The 22,062-nt window shown below is 41.8% G+C and overlaps 1 protein-coding gene across 2 annotated transcripts in view; it reads right to left on the reverse strand.

Moving 5' to 3' along the window:
• The window catches only part of ryk (receptor like tyrosine kinase), a 55,380-nt gene that overhangs the window by 3,451 nt on the left and 29,867 nt on the right, over positions 1-22,062 (reverse strand). Inside the window, exons 8-15 of one of the 2 annotated variants that reach the window (XM_084066286.1) lie at positions 18,572-18,655; positions 14,339-14,464; positions 8,006-8,092; positions 5,711-5,780; positions 4,912-5,044; positions 2,782-2,891; positions 2,364-2,523; positions 906-1,042 (exon numbers count right to left, since the gene is read on the reverse strand). In XM_084066286.1, the coding sequence (XP_083922412.1) occupies positions 906-1,042; positions 2,364-2,523; positions 2,782-2,891; positions 4,912-5,044; positions 5,711-5,780; positions 8,006-8,092; positions 14,339-14,464; positions 18,572-18,655 (907 nt within the window). The remainder of the gene's footprint in view (positions 1-905; positions 1,043-2,363; positions 2,524-2,781; positions 2,892-4,911; positions 5,045-5,710; positions 5,781-8,005; positions 8,093-14,338; positions 14,465-18,571; positions 18,656-22,062) is intronic. The other variant, XM_084066287.1, reaches the window with a different exon arrangement.

Below are 22,062 nucleotides of genomic sequence, written 5' to 3' on the forward strand. Positions count from 1 at the left end.
TATTTGGATGTGTGTCAAAGTCATGGCATAATGCTAGGAGATTTGGATCGCTTGTAATGTTTTTGTACAAATCATACTGGCAAACCAGCTGTGCAAGTGTTTTTAGAGAATGTGCTAATGCAAGGGTAAAGGAAGGGTTATAGTATACAATCAAATGTTCCGTCAATTAACTTTGCTCTGTCTCGGAAGATTTGAAAACTTTCCAACCACGGATAAAAAAAAAGTGAAAGAGAAGTGACAGCCCAAAATTGGAAGTTTGATCATGGGCATGATAATTACACTGTGTTGTGCTAATGTTGAGTCTGGCCTTTCTCTCCTGGCCAGCTTCACCATGGCCTTTTCAGTACCCTGACAATTGCAAGATTTTGATAAGCAACGCGGGTGGCTGCTGGACATGTACGGGATTCAGCAACCCTGGTGGGCTTCATTTGTAGGGGGTCTGCATTAAGAGGCATTCCTGTAGAACTGAACCCTCACACACTTGGCTCACTAGAGAGGTCTGCAAATTTACATTAGGAGTGTGTATGTTGATAACAACTAAAAACATGGCCACGGGTGCAGGCAAGGGGCACATAATGTTTTCTTTTCTTCTCGAACAATTAGAACTGCTGTTTATCATTCTTGCGGGTTAACTGTAGCTAATGAACATCTGGCGAATTCCATCTTCCATCAGTAAAAAATAATCCTGGGAGACATGGTACGCATGGGAAGCAAGACAGCACCGGAAGGCCAATAAAACCAGCGTTATGTTGTTGTCAATCAAAATTCTGAGCGTCATCCTAAATCAGCACAAATAAACACATTATGTCTCAATCAGGCCTCAGAAAGTGGGAGTGCATTCAAATTTCCTTCTGGTCCATACAGACTTGCATAACCACGTGGGGTTAAAAGGCTAAATGACGTACAGTTCATCCGGACAGTTGATAGGCTGCGCTATTCTGTAGCCGTCCTTCAGGTAGGCAGACATCTCAAAGGGGTCGATGTCGACGTAGGGGGTCTGGCCGAGAGTCATCAGCTCCCACAGCGTTACTCCAAAGGCCCACTGTGGAAACATTGACACAACACAGGGCACGTGAACGTTGACACTAACATACCAGTCTCGCACCAGTGTGTTCATCTGCGATGCTTCCTGGAAACAAACGACAGACCAACGCCATATATACAGAACATAGTGATGATGCTTCCCAAATATTTGAACTGATTTTAAGAGGTTGGTCATTACGCGTGTGCTGCCTTTGAGAGTTTTGTCCGGGGAGTTACAGTAGGCAATACTTAACTCCTATACTTCGTTGTATGACAAATTGTGACGGCAGGGTTAATGTGGTTGAGAACTAGGTTGCATAGTAACTGCTATATACATGTCCCTTCCACTCATTCCATTCCACTTTAGGAATCAAGCCATTAGAATAATTATCTGACAATTATCCAAGCTAAAATCGTCCAGTGTTTACATACCTGACGATGACTGATCTGTAGAACACAGTTCATTGTTCCCGAGAGAGTCCAACTTTGCGGTAAGCTAGCGTGTTAGCGTGACCTTTGCCGAATTGAGCCCTGACCTTTAAAGGAAGTGAAAGTGAGCGTTGGAGAGGACAATAGGTCGCAGAGATGACCAATAAGGGTTTGTCCAGAGGAAATCCACCCCGTTTCAGTAAATGCTTCAATGATGCTGCCAACGTTTCCAGGTAAGCCTCATCATTCTATTCCACTGGCGTGTCTGGTATGTTACAACTGTGATACACTAATGGCATGTTTAAATCTATACACACTGCGACTCATAATGCACTGATGACGTTCAGTGGCTCGGAGTTTAGCGTAGTCTCTAGGCTTCTGTATTAAGTTTAATTTGTCTTTACTGTCGGTACAGAGAAGTGTTGACCGACGATGGTTTCACAGCAGGAATGCAGGGGGTGGGGTGACATGTCTGGCTGGGACACGTCTGTCTGTGAGAGGGGCGTCTCTGAGGACCAACCAAGCTTCCTGCTCATCTATAGCAGCGCTCCCTCCGCTACCCTCATACCGGACCCTCATACTGGAAACACCGTTTGTCACTGCCAGAGGCACATTGTCCCCAATGGCGCACCTCCCTTCCCCTGCACACCCCGAGAGCAGGGTTTCTAAAAAGGATGGCTCCCATATCACTAGTCGCTATTTCCTGTATGGCACTCCCTCCCTCTGTGTCACGCGTCCAGAAACCGTATTTAACTATAAAAAAAAAAAAAGGGTCCTAGAATAACCATCTTAGTCGTATACTATTTTGACAGCAGTGACGGGTGTCAGGTGATTATGTAAATATATACAACTGGAAGAGAGCGAGATCATGGCTGGGAAGTAAGCAGTATATTTAGAGCTGGCATTCTCACCACGTCACTGGCGCTGGAGAAGTCATTGTTGAGCAGACTCTCCAGGGCCATCCAGCGGACGGGGCGGTTCTCGTTGTCCCCCAGACAGTGGTAATCCATGGGGAACAGGTCCCGGGACAGAGCGTTGTCTGTGATTTTCACCTGCATGTTGTCATCAATGCTGTTGTGGGACAAGAGAAATGGACACTCTTTTGAAGGCTAATTTACACTTCCATGCAATGTAGTGTCAACACTTTGTTCTGTTAACACAGCCATACACCAAAGTATAATGTATATTGATGCTTACTTTCAAACACAAGCTGCACATTTCTGTCTCTTTTTTGGGCAAAAAATTGCCTGATAAAGGCTTGTTTTGTTATGTGATATTAGGTTGTACAAGGAACCAACAGCAGATGGAAGCTGGGTCATGGACACTCACACACAGTTCCTAGCAGCCAGGTCTTTGTGGATGACCTCCCTGCGGGCTAGGTAGCTCATACCACATGCAATCTGGATGGCCATGTACACCAAGTCCTGTTGAGAGACGGCCTGGAAGGAAACCAAAGGCAGACAGACAATAGTCAGCTGAAGCAGAGAGATGGTGAATTACACAAATATGAATTGTGTTCCTTACAAAAATAAAATCGGGACATGGATAAGCTGACAATTTTACAGCTCCCATGGGCAAAAGACTTGAACAATGAAATAGTACTGTAGAAAGGCCACTACAAATGTTTTAAGCTAGCGTCGGAAGTCACACTAGGATTTTAAACTGTCGGCCAGAATGTTCAGACATTTTACTGGAGATGTGTCAATTCCTCACCATATGCATTTTCAATACATATATACATGAACACTGTCATGACATCATAACTTACGTTGTGGTGCTAAATAACCCAATTAGAGCTTGACCTTACATTGATTAACATGCCCGCATACTGAACTGCAGGGCTTACAAGCATTGATACTGTACATTCACATGAATTCAAATAATTTAAGAAATAATCACAAAACCTGCAGACAAACAACCCTACAGTGCATGCCTGAACTGTACAACACAAAAATAGGCACTTCTGAATAATCCTTCATAATGTTGATTGGCTCAGCTGGCCACAATATATCAAAATATAGGCTACATACAGGACATCATGGTGACATAATATTAAGTGGTACTGTCCATGCAGCCATCTATCTATCTATCTATCTATCTATCTATCTATATATATATATAAGATTATATACATGAAACAATAAGCCAAGTCAGGCAGGCCCCAAAGTGCTTCTCTCTCATTAACCACCTAATTGGCCGGTATTGCCTGATGTCTCAGTGGCAATTTTGAGACCAATTACTGGAACTTGGATGTATTTCTATAAACATCCTGTACGAGTTAAAAAGGAACACACAGGCATTGATGTGGTAATACCCTGTAAGGGCAGCTCCCGAAGGAGCAGGCATTTGCTTTATGTACACCATCTTCTCTTCATGTAATGCTGCCCCGGCCAGACGCGCTCAACTGCATGATGAGTACTGGCTCAGAAGCACACAGCGCAGATTTACAACTGTTAAACATGGCCCCCTTTATCTGATAGTGTGACTCAACTCATATCAACTGGACCCGTTGAGGGGAAACAAACTCTTGGCAACCAGTGAATAAAGCTTCAAGAAGGCACCGGCCTAGGTATCATTCATTCTGGGATTTACAGATCCTGGTGAAGTGGCCAGAGATCTCTGGGTTCGCTATGCACAATTAAGCGATGGAGTGGCTCACATTGCCAGGGAGAAAATGACAGCTGTTCAAAACTGAGCGATGTGCACAACGCTGTTACTTCAAAACCAGATGTTCACTCTCGGAATGAGAGCCAAACTTTAATGCTATGCTACCTCGGTGCGTTCCAGACAGTTTGATCTAACCCTCGACTGTTTACACTGTTGATATTTTTTTGGATTGATGTTTATTGCAACAGCACGAGGAAGAAGTTAATGACTATGTCTTTGTCAGCCTCTACACCTGCCAAAAGTATATAATGACACAGCTGAGAATTAAGGTGTTGACGTTAACCTGAAGCTTTACAAAAGGGTTTTCTTTAATGTAAATGGGTGGCAAGCTTCATCTTGTGGATAGGTGGGGGGGCATTTGCTATGCCAAAGTGTACCTCTTAAAGTGAATGTTGCGCTTTGTGGCTGAGTGATTGGTTGGATCGACAGTATGCCTATGCCAAGTAGATCAAACCCTCCCTGGGGTTAACGAGAACAAAAGCCTGACTGTCTTTTCTTAGAAAACAAAAATCTGTGCCCTGAGCATGAGCTCTTAAGACCGCATAGAAAATCCTCCTAATAACACTGGAAACGTGCCATTATTGCTTGGTGTCAATTGCAGTCGACAATTGCAAATCAAACAGAGAAGGTTCTGTGTGAAGCTCTGTGGCAAAGGGAGAAACCGTTTTCCTGATCTTGTTTCAGCCATAGGGTTAGTTCATGCCTTGATCTGTAATTCAACATAATGGGGACATGGGCATCTTAAACTGCAGAGACTCCGGCAGGCAGCCGCATGGCGTTCCAGCATCTCACCTGTGGGTTGTTGGCCTCAGCCAGCTTACACTGCCGCAGGAACAGCTTGAGGTTGCCCCAGGCCATGAAGGGCAGCATCACCATGGGCTTCTCTCCATCCTCTGTACATACTTGACTTATGGGCAACAGATTTCTGGAAACAGAGAGAGCCAACATGTCAGCACTTGATTTATGACAGTAGTTGTGTGGGCACTTGAGTGTGTATAACGCACACTCATCTCATTGCATGACAATGTGTGTCAGAGGGGTTATGGGAAGGGATAAAAGTATGAGAGTTGATGTGTGTGTGTGTGTGTGTGTGTGTGTGTGTGTGTGTGTCTCTGTCTGTCTGTCTGATTGGGGGTCACTATTTCCCAACCATAGCGGAAGGAGTAGCTCTGAAACACTTCCCACATTGACACGCTGCCCCCAGCAACAGAAAGAGGAAGGTGTGGGCCGATTTCATGATGCTCACATCTTCCACAGACACAAAGCTGAAAGTACACTCGATGTCTCAACCTCATGAGAAATACCACTGAATTGGACCTAAATCCACCATCTTCGGTGGACCAATCCCACTGTTGTGGTGTCGGTCCACCAAAGACTAATTTCACATTGAGGACATGAATATCAGCACGACGGCACGATGAAGAAACCAATACGATACCCACTCGGGGTTTTGTTTCTTTCGGTGTCTCAGAAATGCTGAAATGATGTCAGTAAAGTACACGGAAGTCTGTGGGAGCATGACTCATTCATTAGCCCTTGATTGTAGCCATTCGGATGGAGACCGCACAGACGCAGCGCTTGGGTGACGCACCTGTGATGGAGGCCGCGAAGCTTGCAGCTTTCTGTGAGCATCATCGTCACCTGCACTTCCGATGCGTGATCTGGAAAATAAAGTCATATGAGAGAGAACAATATTATTGTGAACCAGCATAGAAGCACTGAAGCAATGCAAGTTTTATCTACAGAGAAAACCCTCTTTCTGTCATTTCAGTCATTTTGCTTGTAGTTCTTTCAGTGAGTCAACACTCCAACTTAAGTTAAACAAACTACACACCGGGAACGTGGCACTCCTGCAGTCTCTGTCCACAGCCCCGCAAGACAACATGGGAAATGGACGTGTCTGAAATCTCAGCAACACGTATGAAGCGCATGTGTGACTGGGCCCTAAATCTTTTCCAAACCATGAATACTAGGCCTTTAAAGTAGCACTTCACCCATTTTCAACCTTGTCTTCATATAATTAGTCTTCACTAATGCTCATTATAAGATGCCACTATTGCCATCTACTCGCTCTGTGTCTCAGAGGTGGGCTATGGACAGTTCAGAAACCTGCCTACCAATGACATTATCCATGAGGATTCCAAGCTAATAGGAACTACAGCCTTTCTCTTACTGGGAGGATAGAAATAATTGTCTTGCATCAAGATTTTTCTTTAAAAGAAGTTTGAAATCTTTGAATTTACCAAGCCTTCCTACCGACAATGTCACAGGTAGGAAGGTTTCTGAACTGTCCATAGCCCAAATCTGAGACACAGAGCGAGTGTGTGTGTAGCAGAAATGGTACCGTCTTATACTAACGAACACAAGTGAGGACCAATTAAATGAAGACAAGGTTGAAAATGGGTGAATTGCTCTTTAAAAGGGGTCACTCTGTGACCCACCGTGGGCACTCTGTCAACACTTATGTCAACTGGAGTGGGAACCCTGGGACTGAGGACCAACTACTGCCAAGCTCGCAGAGGTTCACGTTTTAATCTCTATGTGCAGCTTTCACTGTCGCTCTCTACTTAAGGGAAGCTGTATTGTTTCCTGCCCAAGGGGCATAGTGGAGGAAGTCGTGTGTTTAATCAAAACAAGAGTGGCATGAGCATATTGTTCGCCGACTGGTATCCACCCTGCCCTGAGTAAACAAAGGAGAATGGAGAGGGCAAAGGTCAGCTGGCAGTTGAACATGCAAGAGCCTACAAATATGTCTGAAAGACTCGCCTACTAAAGCCCAAATTCATACGCCGAAAACAGGCGAACCACAAGCTCACAATGCGGCCATTTGCCATTTTCAGCGTGCCACCTCGCCATGCGATGGTGCATAAATTAGGTGTCCACAATACTCAACTATGTGTGGATCTTCAAGCTCTTTATTTTCCAATTTCACTGCTTGTCTACTGGGTTAAAACTTTAATAGTTTGCGAGAAAGTTCACATCGCGCTTCATATGCATAGCGGAAAGTTTCAGCCAGCCACGATATTTGTCATCCTCCAACCACTTCTTGTTAAATTTGCAATTCCCCACTGCTGAGTGATTGCACCATGATTGCATGGTTTGCTTGCAGTGTTGTGTTCTATTTGTTTTTCCTTCTCTGCGCTGCAGCCATTAGATCAGAAGCTTTGTCTGGGTGAAAATGCGGATCACAGCCACATAAGGCATACCGCCACCTACCGAAGCAGAGTGTTCTCTGTAATGTACTCATGTCAAATCGTCTTCCGTATCTCCGTAATTTGTTTTAAGACATTTTTAGACTTTTTAAGGATCCACAGCGTACTATGATGATCTTAGTGCACTAAGCCAGGGGTTCCATTCAAAGGACCCCCAATAGCCACAGCGTCCTGTGGCCCCACTATTGCAAAATAGAAACAACAAAAAATATGCAATAACTGATCTATAAGTTTAAACACACTGCAACATGTAGTGAGCTTGTAGATCAGCTGTTTTTGAATAATGAAATTTGCAAATAATGACATGCTCAAAATAGGGATGCCAGGTTCAAAATTGTCAAACTGGCACAATAGTCTTGTGAACTGAATTAGAATATATATATATATATATATATATATATATATATATATATGTTTTAAATCATTTCTTTCTTTCTTTATTTTCTTCTCCTTCCAGATTGCTCCCCCTGGGCCCCCCCTAGGGGCCGTGGCCCCAACATTGAAAACTACTGCCCCAAGCGACCCAGCATGTACGCTTACTGTCACTGACGACCCCTTCATTATTGTACCTTCCCGGAAAGTTGCACATTAAAAGGTGGCGATGGGGATTAAGTCATAAAAACATTTAAAAAAAAAGACACCAATGTTTTCTCTAAGGGAGCCAAGCGTGTTACCTTTCACTGTCTTCACAAAGACTTGCTTCTCCTTACTGGGGTCCTTCTCATCCAAAAGCACGCCGTGGAAGATGCGACCAAAAGTCCCTGTGAAAGACAAACGGTAGATTTAATGTGAGCGAAAAGGGCATGAGGGTAAAGAAGGGCAGACCCCTTTCATGGAGGGAAATGTCAGCCGGCTTGCTGGCTGCCATGTTTGGCTCGTCTGTAAGCAGAGGTGGAGTCCAACTGATTGTTGTGTCTCACACGGGAGAAAATCCTATTGACATGAGCCAAAGTGAGGGCATTTCACTTGACCTTAGCGGGCCTCTGCGATGTGGACTTACTCCGACCTATATATCGTCTCTGTCGGGTGGAAACCTCATATGTCCAAAACTGTTACTTTTCAGTATTCAAATTAAGTACCGTAAGTTTCAAGCTTGCAGATCTGCTATTTTTGAGTGACGTTGTAGTACAATCAAGTAGGGCATTAATTTACAAAGAAAAACACAAAAAGTTAGAATACGGAGATAGGCGGTTTCTGCCCGACAGCACCAATATTGTTTGGGGTAAAAAAAGATATAATAAAAAAACAACAGCTAAAGGATAGCGAGTGCATTCATTGGCTCTTTTGTCTAAACTGCCGTTGCTTCAGGGGTGGTGGAATCAGTGCTGGCTTTGTTGAGGTGAAACACCATTTAAAAAAACATAAACCATCAACGCAAAAAAATCTGCAGCCCCGGGGCCACCGTGGCCCTGTGTTCCAACAGGAACAGTGACGACAAATAACAACAGGGTTAGTGTTTAACAACCCCCCTACCCCCCATACCTGTAGGCCTGTCTGGACGCGCTGCCTCTCAACAGCACAACCACACACACACACTGAGCTATCACAACCTCCCATGTCTCACCCTCCTTCACCAGCTAACAAACATTACAACAACTACGCTGAGAGATGTTTATTTTTGGTGGTGGCAAATGAAAATCATTTAACCACTTGAACCATAGCATCCCTAATCTGCGTATGTAATAATTGACGAACATTTGGCGAAAACAGGTGAACCTTTGACAGATTGTGAGCTTGTAGATCGGCTATTTACGGCAAAGAGATTTGGTGTAGACGGAAAAGGAGGGGACCAAGTATAGGGTTTAAGTAGTTAAGGCCTATGTAATTGTGCATTCTTTTTATCCTGTAGGACAAAAGCTAATCTGATGCATACCAATCATGAACAACCTAATTATATTGTTTTGGCTTACTTCCTTTTTATTTGTTGCAGCCCAGGACGCGCACGCACACGCACACACACACACACACACACACACACACACACACACACACAGTCTTCATATTAGCAAAGTTGAATTGGTTTGGAACTACAAAAAAAAACTAAAGACAGTTGCAAGAGGGGAAAAACGTTAAAGTAAAAAAGAAATTTAACATTTTATTCAAAGGCAGAGATTAACATTTGGGTTTATTGCCAAAACGAACTATTATACAGTTCAGAAATATTATAACTGTCATTATACTGTTGTAGTTGTTATTCTGAGATGACCACATGGTTCCAGCTGCTTTGGCCAAAACAAGTGTGGTTGCACAAGGCAAGAAAGGTGAGGACTTTGGAGTATAGAACTGGTCAGCAAAATTGTCCAACAACATAAAACAAATTTGATTAAGACACCAGCCCAGGGGGCACGGTGACGCAGTCAGTAGCGCTGTCGCCTCACAGCTAGAAGGTCCTGGGTTCGATTCCCGGCGGGGACGCTGTGGGCGTGTTGGATAAAAATGAATAAATAAATAAAAAGACACCCGCCCAATAATACACACACACTGGGACTTCTTGACGAGGGCGCAATCTGCAGCGTTAACTACGTTTTGACTGGGTTTACTCAGTTAGAATTAAATATCATAATTGAGTGCTAAGTAAGCACATGGATAAACACATGCGCTGACAGACAGACCCACAATACTATAAAAGAAGGCAAATAGCAGTGTCAGGACCGAGCCCGTGTTTGTTCAGGACTGGAAGCCTGGGAATGTATTGCTGCTCGTTGTGTCAACACATCATCTGCAAACACCATGTAGCCAAGTCACAGCATGGCCTGGCGTTACTTGCAGGCAGCCCCTAGGTGATATTATGAACTATCCATCTACCCCATTCTGCAGAGGTCCTTCCCTTTTACCACGAATTCTGTTACACAAATATGTGTGACATCTGAATTCATTGTATATCCATATGACCTTTCTGTGACACTCTAGTCAAGTGTGTGAGTGTGTTGTAATACATATTTTTTACCATTTGCTTGGGTGTGTATAACAGCAAAACAATGAATGTGCATTTCTTGAATCGGTCTGTGTATTCAATCGATTGATCGATCAATAGATGGATAGATATGTTTTTGAGTGTAGAGGTACAGTACATACACTAGAACTGCACAATGGTGTGAGATGGGAGAGGTGTGACAGACAGGATAGACGAGCTGGAGATCTCAGGGCAATTTCAGGTTGAATAATGTACTGTAGAGGCACAAACATGCTGTATGACCATAATCTGTTTTGGAAAAACAAAATGTATACTGATCTCCATGTTAAATGGATCTCACCTAAACAAATCAAACTTCCAAACTGTGGGTATGGGAATGGCACCCAATTGTTGACTCAGAAAATTGTAGACCTCAGAATGCCATCAAGCTCTGTAATTGCCAAACTGTGATTGACGGCTTGTGATCTTCCCAAACCGTTTGATCACAATATAGACTGACATATTATAAACTGTCCTAGATGCTTCACATGTCATGCTTAATGGTATATACAGTATAAACATTTGTAGACAGTTTTCTTTTTATCTCAGATGCCCAAGTTGAGCAGCTTTACAACAATTATGTTCACGTTTTAATGATTTAATTCATCAGAGTCATGACTGATGAGAGAAATGACTGCTGAATATGTACTGAACATCAAAACGTTGAACTTTGCACCTAATGAAAAATGCATTGAACCGCCCGAGCTGCTCTGGTGCATTCTCTTCACCTGCTGCTGTGATGCCCTGTACCTACCTATCCTACCAAGCTGATGTGTGGTGGAACTCCCTCTCTTCTTAAAAATAAGCAATTGTTTGGTTGCAGAATTAAACGTTGATCTTATTTAGGACAAGTATTTTCACACATTTCTTTTTGTAAATATTTTCTTTCTCATTTGGTCAATTCCATTGACTTCAGTTCCAATATAGTTTCCCTCAATACCTAGCAATTAACACATCGGGTGCCAGAGGTTTATTAAAATATTATACGTTCAGTGCCTGCTATTCTTCCATCCACTTACGTTGATATGTTTCGTGCTGTAGAAGCCCTGACACGGAAGTGCATGTAAACAGAGCGTGCGTGCGAGACGGCGGAGGGTCCCGACTAACGCCTGGAACAATAATATTTCTAACGCGATCCTCCATTGCAGAGTGATCGCCGATGGAAAACGGCTCGCTTCCACCATGTTAAAAAGAAATGGAGATATTAAGCTTTTAGTCAAGGAGTTAACATTGGAGAGGCCGACCGGAAGGATTTTTGACTTTTATCCACATCCGGCCTCTCCTTCTCAGAAACTCCTTGGATGATCCCAAAGTTTCGTTAGAGCGCCCCACGTGGGCCCCACGTATAAAAATAAAATTGGGTCAAAAGCGGTCCGGACCGTTTTCGGCACTCCTCGTTTGGAATATGAACAACGGTGTATACCCGATAACGTAAACAACGCATTTGATGTCACTTCCACATTTTGTGGAGAAATACAAATAAGACATAAGCTTGTAGAAACATTTTACAAAAACCATAGGAAAGTCTACTTTCCATCAGTGTGCAATTTAATTCCCTCCTTAACCACTTAAGATATTGGAATAAACAAACAAAAATGTATTTTACAGACTTGCTTTTTATACGATACCTTTTAAATTATTATTTTTCCTTTTATATAATTGAAATGACTGTTCCTAACTTTTACTAGTCTCATTTATTGTATTATTATTATCATCAAAAAATCAAAAAAACGTGTAAACCATGTTTAAAGTCTTTTATACAAATAACGTTCTAATTTGCGTGGTATGGGTTCAAATTTGATTTGATGTAACGGTTGTTGCTTTACACTTGTGCCCAGACTTGTTGCAGAAGGTTGTGATAGCAGACACGAGAGACATCAGAGCACATCAATCTTTTTAGAGCAGCCTGCCTAAAAATAAACTATGACTTGTATTAATAACTGAGCCAACATCATTCTGGCCTGGTCTCACTGTCAGATCATGGCCATCATTCTGTTCAAACTTGCACACACCAATCAAAGTCAGATGCATGAAGCTAAAATAAAAATGTTTTCACGAGCAAACCTTTTTCTCTCTTGGGTAACCCTCAAGCTGCCTTCACAAACGCAGTGCATTTGTCATAAATGTATGTATGCCTGAAGAACATTACAAGAGATGTACAAAATGCGTATATGTCATGAATGTTCACCTGGTCTGAAGAAAATTGCTAAATATGTACACCATGTATATGTCAGGAATGTGTGTACGCTTGTTCTGAAGAATGCCTGTTCTGAAGAAAATTGCAAGATACAAGACGACACAAGGTGGGAATGCATGCCATATCTGGTTATGTAATGCCTGTGTTGTCAGAGAAGCCGCTGTACGCGGTGTCCGAGAATCCAGTGTGGTGCCATTATCATAGTACTCAGAGGCTAGTTTATGATGCCAGCACAGGCATCATAATTGGGTCATAGAACCGCAGTCGGTACAGTGGCACAAAGGTGATGCAAAGCTTGGCTGATCCGTGAAGCCATTGGGTTGTTTGAGCCATCAGGGAAGCTGATGCCTATGGACACAGACAGACTGACGTGCACACAGACGGACAAATACATATATTTGTGGATATTCGATTCTGAACAATACTTGGTCCCGCGGGGAAATGAAATTCTCACCCAGCTTACTCAGGGACACTTGGCCCGGAATCGTACCTGGGACAACAAGGGTCTCTGGCTCCCCAGGCGGGCTCACTAGCCATTCAGACTGAATTCCCACTCAGCACAACACATCTTTGGGTCATTGACAACACACACACACACACCAAGTATGAAGTTAATCGGTCAGATGGTGCCCAAGTTACGTATGCCCGGGGCAGATACACATAGACAGACAGAGGTTCCGTGAATATATGTAGATGTACCCGTGTAGCTGAAGACAACCACAGAGTGGCTAGAGGAATACAACCACAGAGCTGCTAGGGGAATTCCCTATTGGATGCCTTGACGTGTGTGCGCGTGTCTGTGTGTACTTATATCACTATACTTGTGAGGACCAAACTTGTGTCCTCACAAGTATAGTATGAAAAATAGACATTGTGATTTGTGATGAGGGCAATTCCTTCAAGTTCCTTGTCACCTCAAGAGAAATGGTTGCTTTTATAGTTTAAAAAAATAGGTTTGAGTTTTTAGGGTTACAACACAACTAGGAAAAGATTCAGGTTGGGGTTAGTGTTAGGCATTTAGAATTTTGGTTTAGGGTTATGCCTGATGTTTACTTAGCGGAGAGGCACAAAACCAAGTATAAAATCAGGTTACAAATGCTGAAAAAAGGTAAAATGGCATACAGTACATCTATCTACTGTACAAATTCACAAAATCTCTGTCCATCCCGGGTATAACTCATGAACCGCCCGACTGATTGAACTCAAACTCCCGACTGATTGAACTCAAACTTGGCATATGTACCCGATGACCGGGGCAGTGCCGAGTGAGTGGGAATAACGGTCGGATCAAGGGTTGTCGAGAACCGAAAAAACATGAATATCTGTATGTCTGTCTGTGTGTTTGTAGGGTTTAAGCACATAGTTCCCTGATTGGCTAATTTGACCCATCGGCTTCATGGTTTGCTGTGTACACAATAAAACTCCATTCGCGTATGCCCGTATGTCATCAACACAACATCATCAGTTTCTGACAACATCAGGGATCAGCATATCTCCATTCTGTATGTACCACAACGGTACAACAAGTACAATGGGTGGAGCATGCATACCCAAGCATCGTTCCCGACTTGCATCATTCCCTAGTAGGCGGTTGCCTGTTTATAACTGTGGTGACGGGTACCGCACTGGGTACTTTGACAACAGGTACAACGGGTATTGCATAACCGGGTGGGGCATGCATTCCCAACATCCGTTGTTCCCCGTTTAAAATCGTTCACAACCTGTGTGGTCCTCGAATAGATCATAAAATTGCTCTCTTATAATGTTTATGCCCTCACAAGTATAGTGATACAAACATGCATGAGTGTGTCTGTCAGTGAGATACTTTTATAGTTAGCGATAGAGAGAGAGTTCTACCTTCATGCAAGACGTCCCGTAGTGTGACTCTCTCCCTGGAGATGGCGATGTCCTTCACCTTGGCTTTGGCTTCCATGAGGGTCACACTTCGCAGGTCGTTCTTCTCTATGCGCAAGGATGGATAGCCTGGGAGGGAACATGCATACAATGATTAACTCTGACATCATCTGTATGGAAGGTTGAGAAGGATTGGCCAACTCTGAATCTGAAACCGCTTATTGAATCTTTTGGGTCATTTGGTGGTGGACAAAGTGAGAAAAACTATTGTCTGCGCAGCTTTTAGTGCCCTTTGTGACAATACCCTTTCAGCCCTCTAAAACAACAGAAATGAATTCCACTCAAAGACTTCAAACATGTGTTAGACTTCAGATTTGGGGTGAAAAGATACAATAAGAGAATGTTTGACTTGGAGCTTATCAAATCTGAATAATTTGCCCACACGGCACCAGTTGCGAAACGGAACTGGTCTTCAAACTCCAACACAATATGTATATGAACTCCTCAAAAAAGGTTTGGAAGTTTGGTCGTTTATTTCTCCCCTTCAATAACACCAATTGGTATTGCATTTCATATCGTTGTTATCCTTAATTAGTCACCTTTACAATGAGGTATAACTTGTAAGGATTGTGCAATCGTGGAATGAGCAACACAGCTGAACGTGTGAGTAGCGCCCCCAAACATTTGCCAAAATCCCCCATTATGCTACTGTTGGTATTCGCTCTCGTTTTGAGCGAACTGCCAGCACTGCATTTTGACAGAGATCTGTCTGTGGTATCGCTGTGTAAATCTTGCCTGTAAATCTCTGGAAGAAAGCCTATGGTTCCTCAGTGAAGCAAGGGTGAGGAACCGTTCTTCTTAGGGTTTTGTCTTTGACTTCACCAGTCTCACGGAATTCCTAAGTTTGGAAATGGTACCAGGGCTGACAGCAAATAATGCTGCCACTCTGTGTAATGGAACACCAGCTTCCACTTGTCCTATTGCACAGGCCTTATCCTGAAGGGACAAACTTGTCATCTTTCCATGGGGCAGTGTTTAAAATTACAAGGAAAGAAGTGGGCCAGACTTGGTGCACCGCAGGCATTGCATCAAAGCAGCTGTATTCCATGGTTACAGCAATGCATTTCATAAGCTCTCTGCGTACTGACAGACGCTAGCTGTCATCTTTCTACAGTGCAGTGAGGGCAGTTCTTCAAGGTCAAGATCAGTTCAAGCGTATTCAAGATGCGTAGTCAGAGGTTTTCAAGCACCTCAGCTACAGAAAATGACCATCAATCAGAAGCCACAACTTCCTTAGTTTGTTTCAATTTGAAATGTTTTAGTTGCAATAAGCAATAATTGCACAACGCAAACAATGCAATGAAATGCCTAGTGCATGTTGATGCAGTAAAATTCAAGGCACATATACAATGAAATAAAATGCATTACATGTTAATGACATGGTAGATATTACTGTACTATGCAATAAGCATTGCCGTTTGTAATGTACTATGCAAATAAATGCATGGTAATACTGTACTATGCAATAGCAGGGTATGTTATTACTATACTATACAATTGAATATTACATTACTATACAGTGAAATACAAGGTACATAATACTGTACTATGTACTAGAAAGAATGCATAGTACATATTACTGCACTATGTGATAAAATGCATGGTACATATTCAAAATCTAAGCTCATTCCTGAACCACCCAAAAACAATGCTCTAATTTAAGCATATTCAAGGATTCGAACACCTGTACTAACCCTGTTCTTAAAGTGCACACGAAACAACGTAAGCTTGCTCCATACAGTGTCTTTCCACAGATAAGCGTACAACCTAAACATGACCGTCTTGTATATAAACACATCTTGTGTGTACACAATATTCTAACGATGAGCGATAACACTTTCGAACATCATGCGTCTCCAAGGCTCATGGCTAATAAGGAGCACTGTGACAGCACTAAGTTATGTGCAGCTGATCACACATGGATAAGTGAGGTTAACCGCCGCTAGAGGGTATAGCGTCACCCAAGCGAACTCAAAACAAAGCTGTGAGACACACTCGGTATCATGACTGATTGTAAGCACTGGCTGACACCTTGGCCCAGTTTGAGTCAGGCGCCAAGGCAGACAATGTGCCCCTGGGACATCCAGGAAACTCTGACTTGTCTCGTACATTCGTGCCACATGCTTTGTCTTTACAGCTCACCATGTTCTCAACTCCACATCAGTTTGAAGAAGTAGGGGTCAAAGTGAGGGCATTTTCAACCTCATCTCAAGAAAAGTATTTTGTGTCTCTCTGAAACTCCCAACATCAACGTCGTGCTGAAACGTTTACTCCAGTGATGTCAATGGGCTGAAATCTGTGATGTGAAAACTACAACCCTTACTTTTTTTTAGCCGCTACCCTTGGTGGTCGTGACATTGTAGTCGTTTGCAGTGTTTATGGCAAAACAGTGATCTTGACTTAAGAAAATATGAATCAGGTTGATGCAACGGTACATGGGCTGACTAGGCCCAGTGCTTTCACAAAATGCATCATCGAACACCGAAAATGGACTAAACTGGGAGAAACTTGGGTCAATATGGGCTATGGGTAAATAATGCTGTTGTTTTTTGTAGACTATGACAATCATCAACAGTGAACTGAAATGCACATCAGCATGTGAGTTTACATTTCATATTACGATAATGGTTTAGGAAAAGACAGAGGATAGGGTTATGTTGGTTGAATAGATGGTGAGTGAGTGTGCACTGTGTCTGACAGCTTACTGCTGCCACCTAGCGGTCAAACTAAGCGCATTATTCATAGGCAACACAATCAACGAGAGCATGTAAAAGAAAATATAGAGGATCAAACACAATATAAAAACATACATGAATTCTACAACATTTAAAAAATCTTAGTGACAACACAATATAAGTTCTTATTTTTGGCTCATCTGTACCAACACTGTCAAACTGTTTGATGGACATAACAAATGAATGAGTTGGCTATGAACACACAAGACAATACACACAATGAAGACACAAATTATGTAATGGTTAATACACTTCCATAACAGATTAACTGGATGGGCTCGACTTTAGGCCATCTGTACTGGAGCTCCTATTAAAAAGGCCCAATCTGGGATAGTTTTATATAAATTAGGATAATATTCACATATATTTGTAGGTGAAAAAATGCCATGCTTCCCTACCCCAGCATGAATCAAAATATAGTTTTTTTTATTCCCTGGTTTACAGTCATTACCAATGTAATCAAACCCACTGAAGCCCCAAAATATAGCAAATACAGTTTAAAAAATGATTTCTCTGAGTGAATCACCTAGAGAATAAATACATGTTTCAACTACTATTGGTTTGTTAGTTTTTGGTGGAGAGGGTATGCACATTTGTTTCATTTGTATCACTGATTGGGCCATTAATTGAGATGTTTACATTATGTACTGTACAGAGCAAATAATTTAACTCATTTACTGCCAAGAATGTAAAAAACTTAATTATTTCCAATTACCAATACTGCCAAGAATGTAAAAAACGTAATTTTATTTTTTCCCCAAAAGAAAAAAAATAGATATTTTAAAATTTGACCCACAGACCCAGGAGATATCATTTTTCGAAGCTCTAGACTCCAATCCACTTCCTGGTTAACTTATTACTTAACAATTCTGTATCTCGGCTCCTGTGTACTTTTATTTTTACTATGAAAAATCTCTGGCAGTGGGCAAACGCAGCCAGAAATAAGTCTAGCAGTGAATGAGTTAAGATACTGGAACACCCTGCTCTCTGCAGATGTAAAGAGAAGGAAAAGCAGAGAAGTAACCAATCAAACAACATACCATTAGGGGCTGAAATACTGTCCGTGTGGGACAGTATTCCAAGTCGTTTTTCCAACAAGACACAAATGGCTTCAGAAGAGTATTTCCGTGAGGGTTCTATACTCCTGGGGTTCATGTTAATTTTAATGATCAATTGATTGTGTTCCGGCTTGGATCCATGGAACTAACATGGTATATATTTAAATTTCCAATTTATCGGTATCACATTGAAAACACATTTTTCAAGGTTTTAATGAAAGAATACCATCACATTTTGTTGTCATCATTTATTTTATATTAATGTTATATTATCATTTAACTCTATGAGTGTTTTGCCAGTTATTTGAGGGCCCACTTGCAATAACCACCTCATGGCCCACAGGTCGGGAATCGCTGCTGTACTCTATATAAATGGAACTTACTTTTGGTTTCGTGTGAGGGGGCACCAGGGTTTGGGAAGGAGGCGGCAGCAAGCTGGAGTATGGGTGCGGTACCAGGGTGATTGTCTGATGACAAGAAGAGGTAGAAGAAGGGGAGGGAATGGAGAGGGTGGGGGAGAGAGAGACAGACAGACACACACACACAGACAGCAAGAGATGTGGTTTTAATGGAGAGCTCACTCAAATTGCTGACCTTATGTGATGGACGCGAGGTACAGTACACAGCAAATTTCTCAGTGCTAATTTTAGGCTCCAATTTGACATTCTCAGAGTTAAATTAGCACTGAGGATTTTGCTGTGTAGGACAAATATATTTTTTCTTTCCCAGTAGGGCTGGGCGATATGACATCAGATCAATGTCACTAGTATTTCAAACTTTTGCCCCGATTATGATGAATGAATGATTATATATTTTGTGAGTTTGCAGATCAGCTATTGTCACTATTTTTGTGTGCCATCGTTGTACAACAAAGTATATTACAGGGTCTTCCTGACGTTTCTTCCAGTTAAGAGGGAGTTTTTCGTTGCCACTGTCGCAAAAATTGCTTGTTCAGGGTGGGATTGTCGGGTCTCTTCTCTACATGTAAAGTGTCTTGAGACAACTTGTTGTGATTTGACACTTTAATAAAATTGAATTGAAATTGAATAAAGGAGTAGTTCACCCCCCCAAAAAAATCGTATTTTCTATCAATTACACACCCCATGAAGCCTTGAATTCATGGAGATTATTTTGTTTTTGTCGCATTCCTGAGCCAATAATTTGACCGGGTCATCGGTCAGTAGGACTCAGAAGTCTCCTACGGTAGGAGTCTCAAAAGACTCAAAGACATCAAATTATTGGCCAATTAGACAATTGATTTAGTTGATTATTTTTTTTAAATATATATTTTTTTCATGTAGATTTGTTAAAGAAATTAAAAAATATATACATTAAAAAAAACCTGCTTCTCGATTAATCAACTATCCTACATGAGCAAGATTAAGCCAGTTATTGGTTCTAAATATTGGTTTGGATATATTTTCTATTAATTGCCCAGCCCTATTTCCGTGTCAGTAAAAGATGCATCCATCATATAAGGCATTCATGCAAGTTGGGTAAACTTACCCATTGTGGGTTGGGTTGAAAAACAAAACAAGGTGAGGTAGGTGGATGGTTGTGCCAATCAAGACATTCAGCAAAGCAAATGAGACAAAGAGGGATGTGTGGGTGGAACAAAATGCATGGAGTCTGAGGTGGAATGTAGCCACTAGGTGGCAGTGATGTCAAACACACAGAGAAGGGAGACATACAACTCTGTGATAAGAGCTCGGTGTGCTATTCAATGTAAAGACAACAGCTAGGCCTCTACGGAATGTAATGAGAAAACACTGAAAGAATGAAGGTAAGAAGTGCTTAACAAGTACGAGGCTGCTAGCCCGTGCCTACCAGCCTATGAGCCAAACTGCTGTCGATGACGCACTTTCCCCACAATGAGAAACAGGCAAGTTGAGTGTCATGTTCTCTTTACATTGCACTCTGCAGAATGTTTTGGTCACATACCATGCGGTGCAACATCGCCCATAATTAATGGTTGGCTGTGCCAGCAGCGGGACGGGCTGGCAGGATGGGCTGGTACCCTCTATGGTTGTGCCACCTCCCAACAATAACAGTAAAGGACCTCTGCTGGAGGATATGTGCTATTAGGCCGACTACTATTTACAGTTGGTGGATGAAGCTCTGGCACTGAAGTCCTGGGGTAGCAGAGAGTCTTTCATTTCTGACATAACAAAAGGTGCAGTTAAGTGGCAGGACAAACGCTCAGTATAGGAAGGTGGTCTCTTTGACCAGAAAACATTTGTTGCACTATACTTTCCATTTGTGCGTTGGAACTTTATACATACTGTAGATGTATATCATATTTAGAAGTAGGACCCAAGCACACAGCTCCTTCAAAAGCACATCAAAGTGTGCTATGATCATTGTATAATCATTGATAGTTAGTCATTTCTTTACCTCACTAGCACTACTACATGTTATTCTTAATTCCTTTCCTTCTTTTGTTATTGTTGCTAGAGACGTACCATTACTTACTATTCTCATATTAACTGGGACATATTGTAATGAGACTATTCAGCCTTCACTGAACTTACAAACACACTACCTTGCAGACAGTTCTACAGTTCTACACATAAACGGACAGTCATACCGCCCTCAGTGGAAGCCAAGACAGTGATCGAGTACAGCGATTTAAGTGACAAGGGGGAAAAAACGCAAGTGCAAGAGGAACTGTCTTGTTTATTACAACCTTATGATTCCAGTTAAACTAAGTGGATCATTCGCAGCCCATTATCTAATTTGAAAAAGAATGCACATTTGGAGATGAGAGTGGGGAGGGGCTCAACATGACTCAAGACTTCTGAAGCACTTGTCCTAGTCAATTCAAATGAATTCTCACTCGCCGTCAACAGTTTAGCCTGATTTATACTTTGTTGCATGCTGTATGCTGGGAGTATAAATTAAGTATTTACCTGTTAGCGTTTAAAGTAAACTGTGTTTAACTCATTCCCTGCCTAGAACGACTAAAACGACTTCTGTCCATAAGCCATGCCTGCCTAGAACGACTAAAACGACTTTTTAAAAAATAAAAAAAATAAAAAATATTTTTTTTTTTTAATTTTTTTTTTTAGATTTTTTTTTTTTTTTTTTACCCAAAGCAAGGAGATATGATTTTTCGAAGATATAGACTCCCATCCACTTCCTTGTTAACTTAAAACTTAAAAATTCTGTATCTCGGCTCCTGAGTACTTTTTTTTTTTCAATGAAAAATATGGCAGTGTTCAAACGCGCCAGAAATAATTCTGGCAGTGAATGAGTTAATATCTTGCATTTAACACATTAGGGCTATAAATATTTATCCTGCAATTTGGGCCAGAGAGAGTATTACAAATGCACACCAACACCGTTAAGTCTGGAGCCAAATTCAGTTTGTCACATTTAGTATGCAGCCGTTTCCTCAGGTGTTATAGGGACTGATATATCTTGTCTTCAATGCAGTATTTTTTAATTACTTGAAAAGATACTGTTTTCAGTAAAATGTCAGTAAAATCGTGTTCCAACATCCAATATCAGAACAGGACAGGGACAATAACATGAATTTAGCCTTGCATTGACAACCCGTTTAGAACAGAATAATGTCCAGTTTAAAATAAACGTATTATGGACATAATAATTATTTCCCTACCTGTATGCAAATGATTAATGATGCCACTTAATCATTGCCTGGCAGGTTTCTGTCATCTGAAAGTGAGACGTCTAAGCAGGTATTTAGACTGGTTCAGCACGTAATGTATGACTGGTGTTAATTAGCTGTAGTGCTGTAAGTCAACTGCTGGTGTTGTGTGAGTTGCTGTGAATGCTTCCCAGCACATTGCCAAGTCTGGACCAAAATAAATGCTTCACCTACTTTATCTGACCAGCGTATATTTAGAATTTG

The sequence above is a fragment of the Gymnoscopelus microlampas genome (genome assembly GCF_963454915.1).
Source record: "Gymnoscopelus microlampas genome assembly, chromosome: 9".
Lineage (NCBI taxonomy): Eukaryota > Metazoa > Chordata > Actinopteri > Myctophiformes > Myctophidae > Gymnoscopelus > Gymnoscopelus microlampas.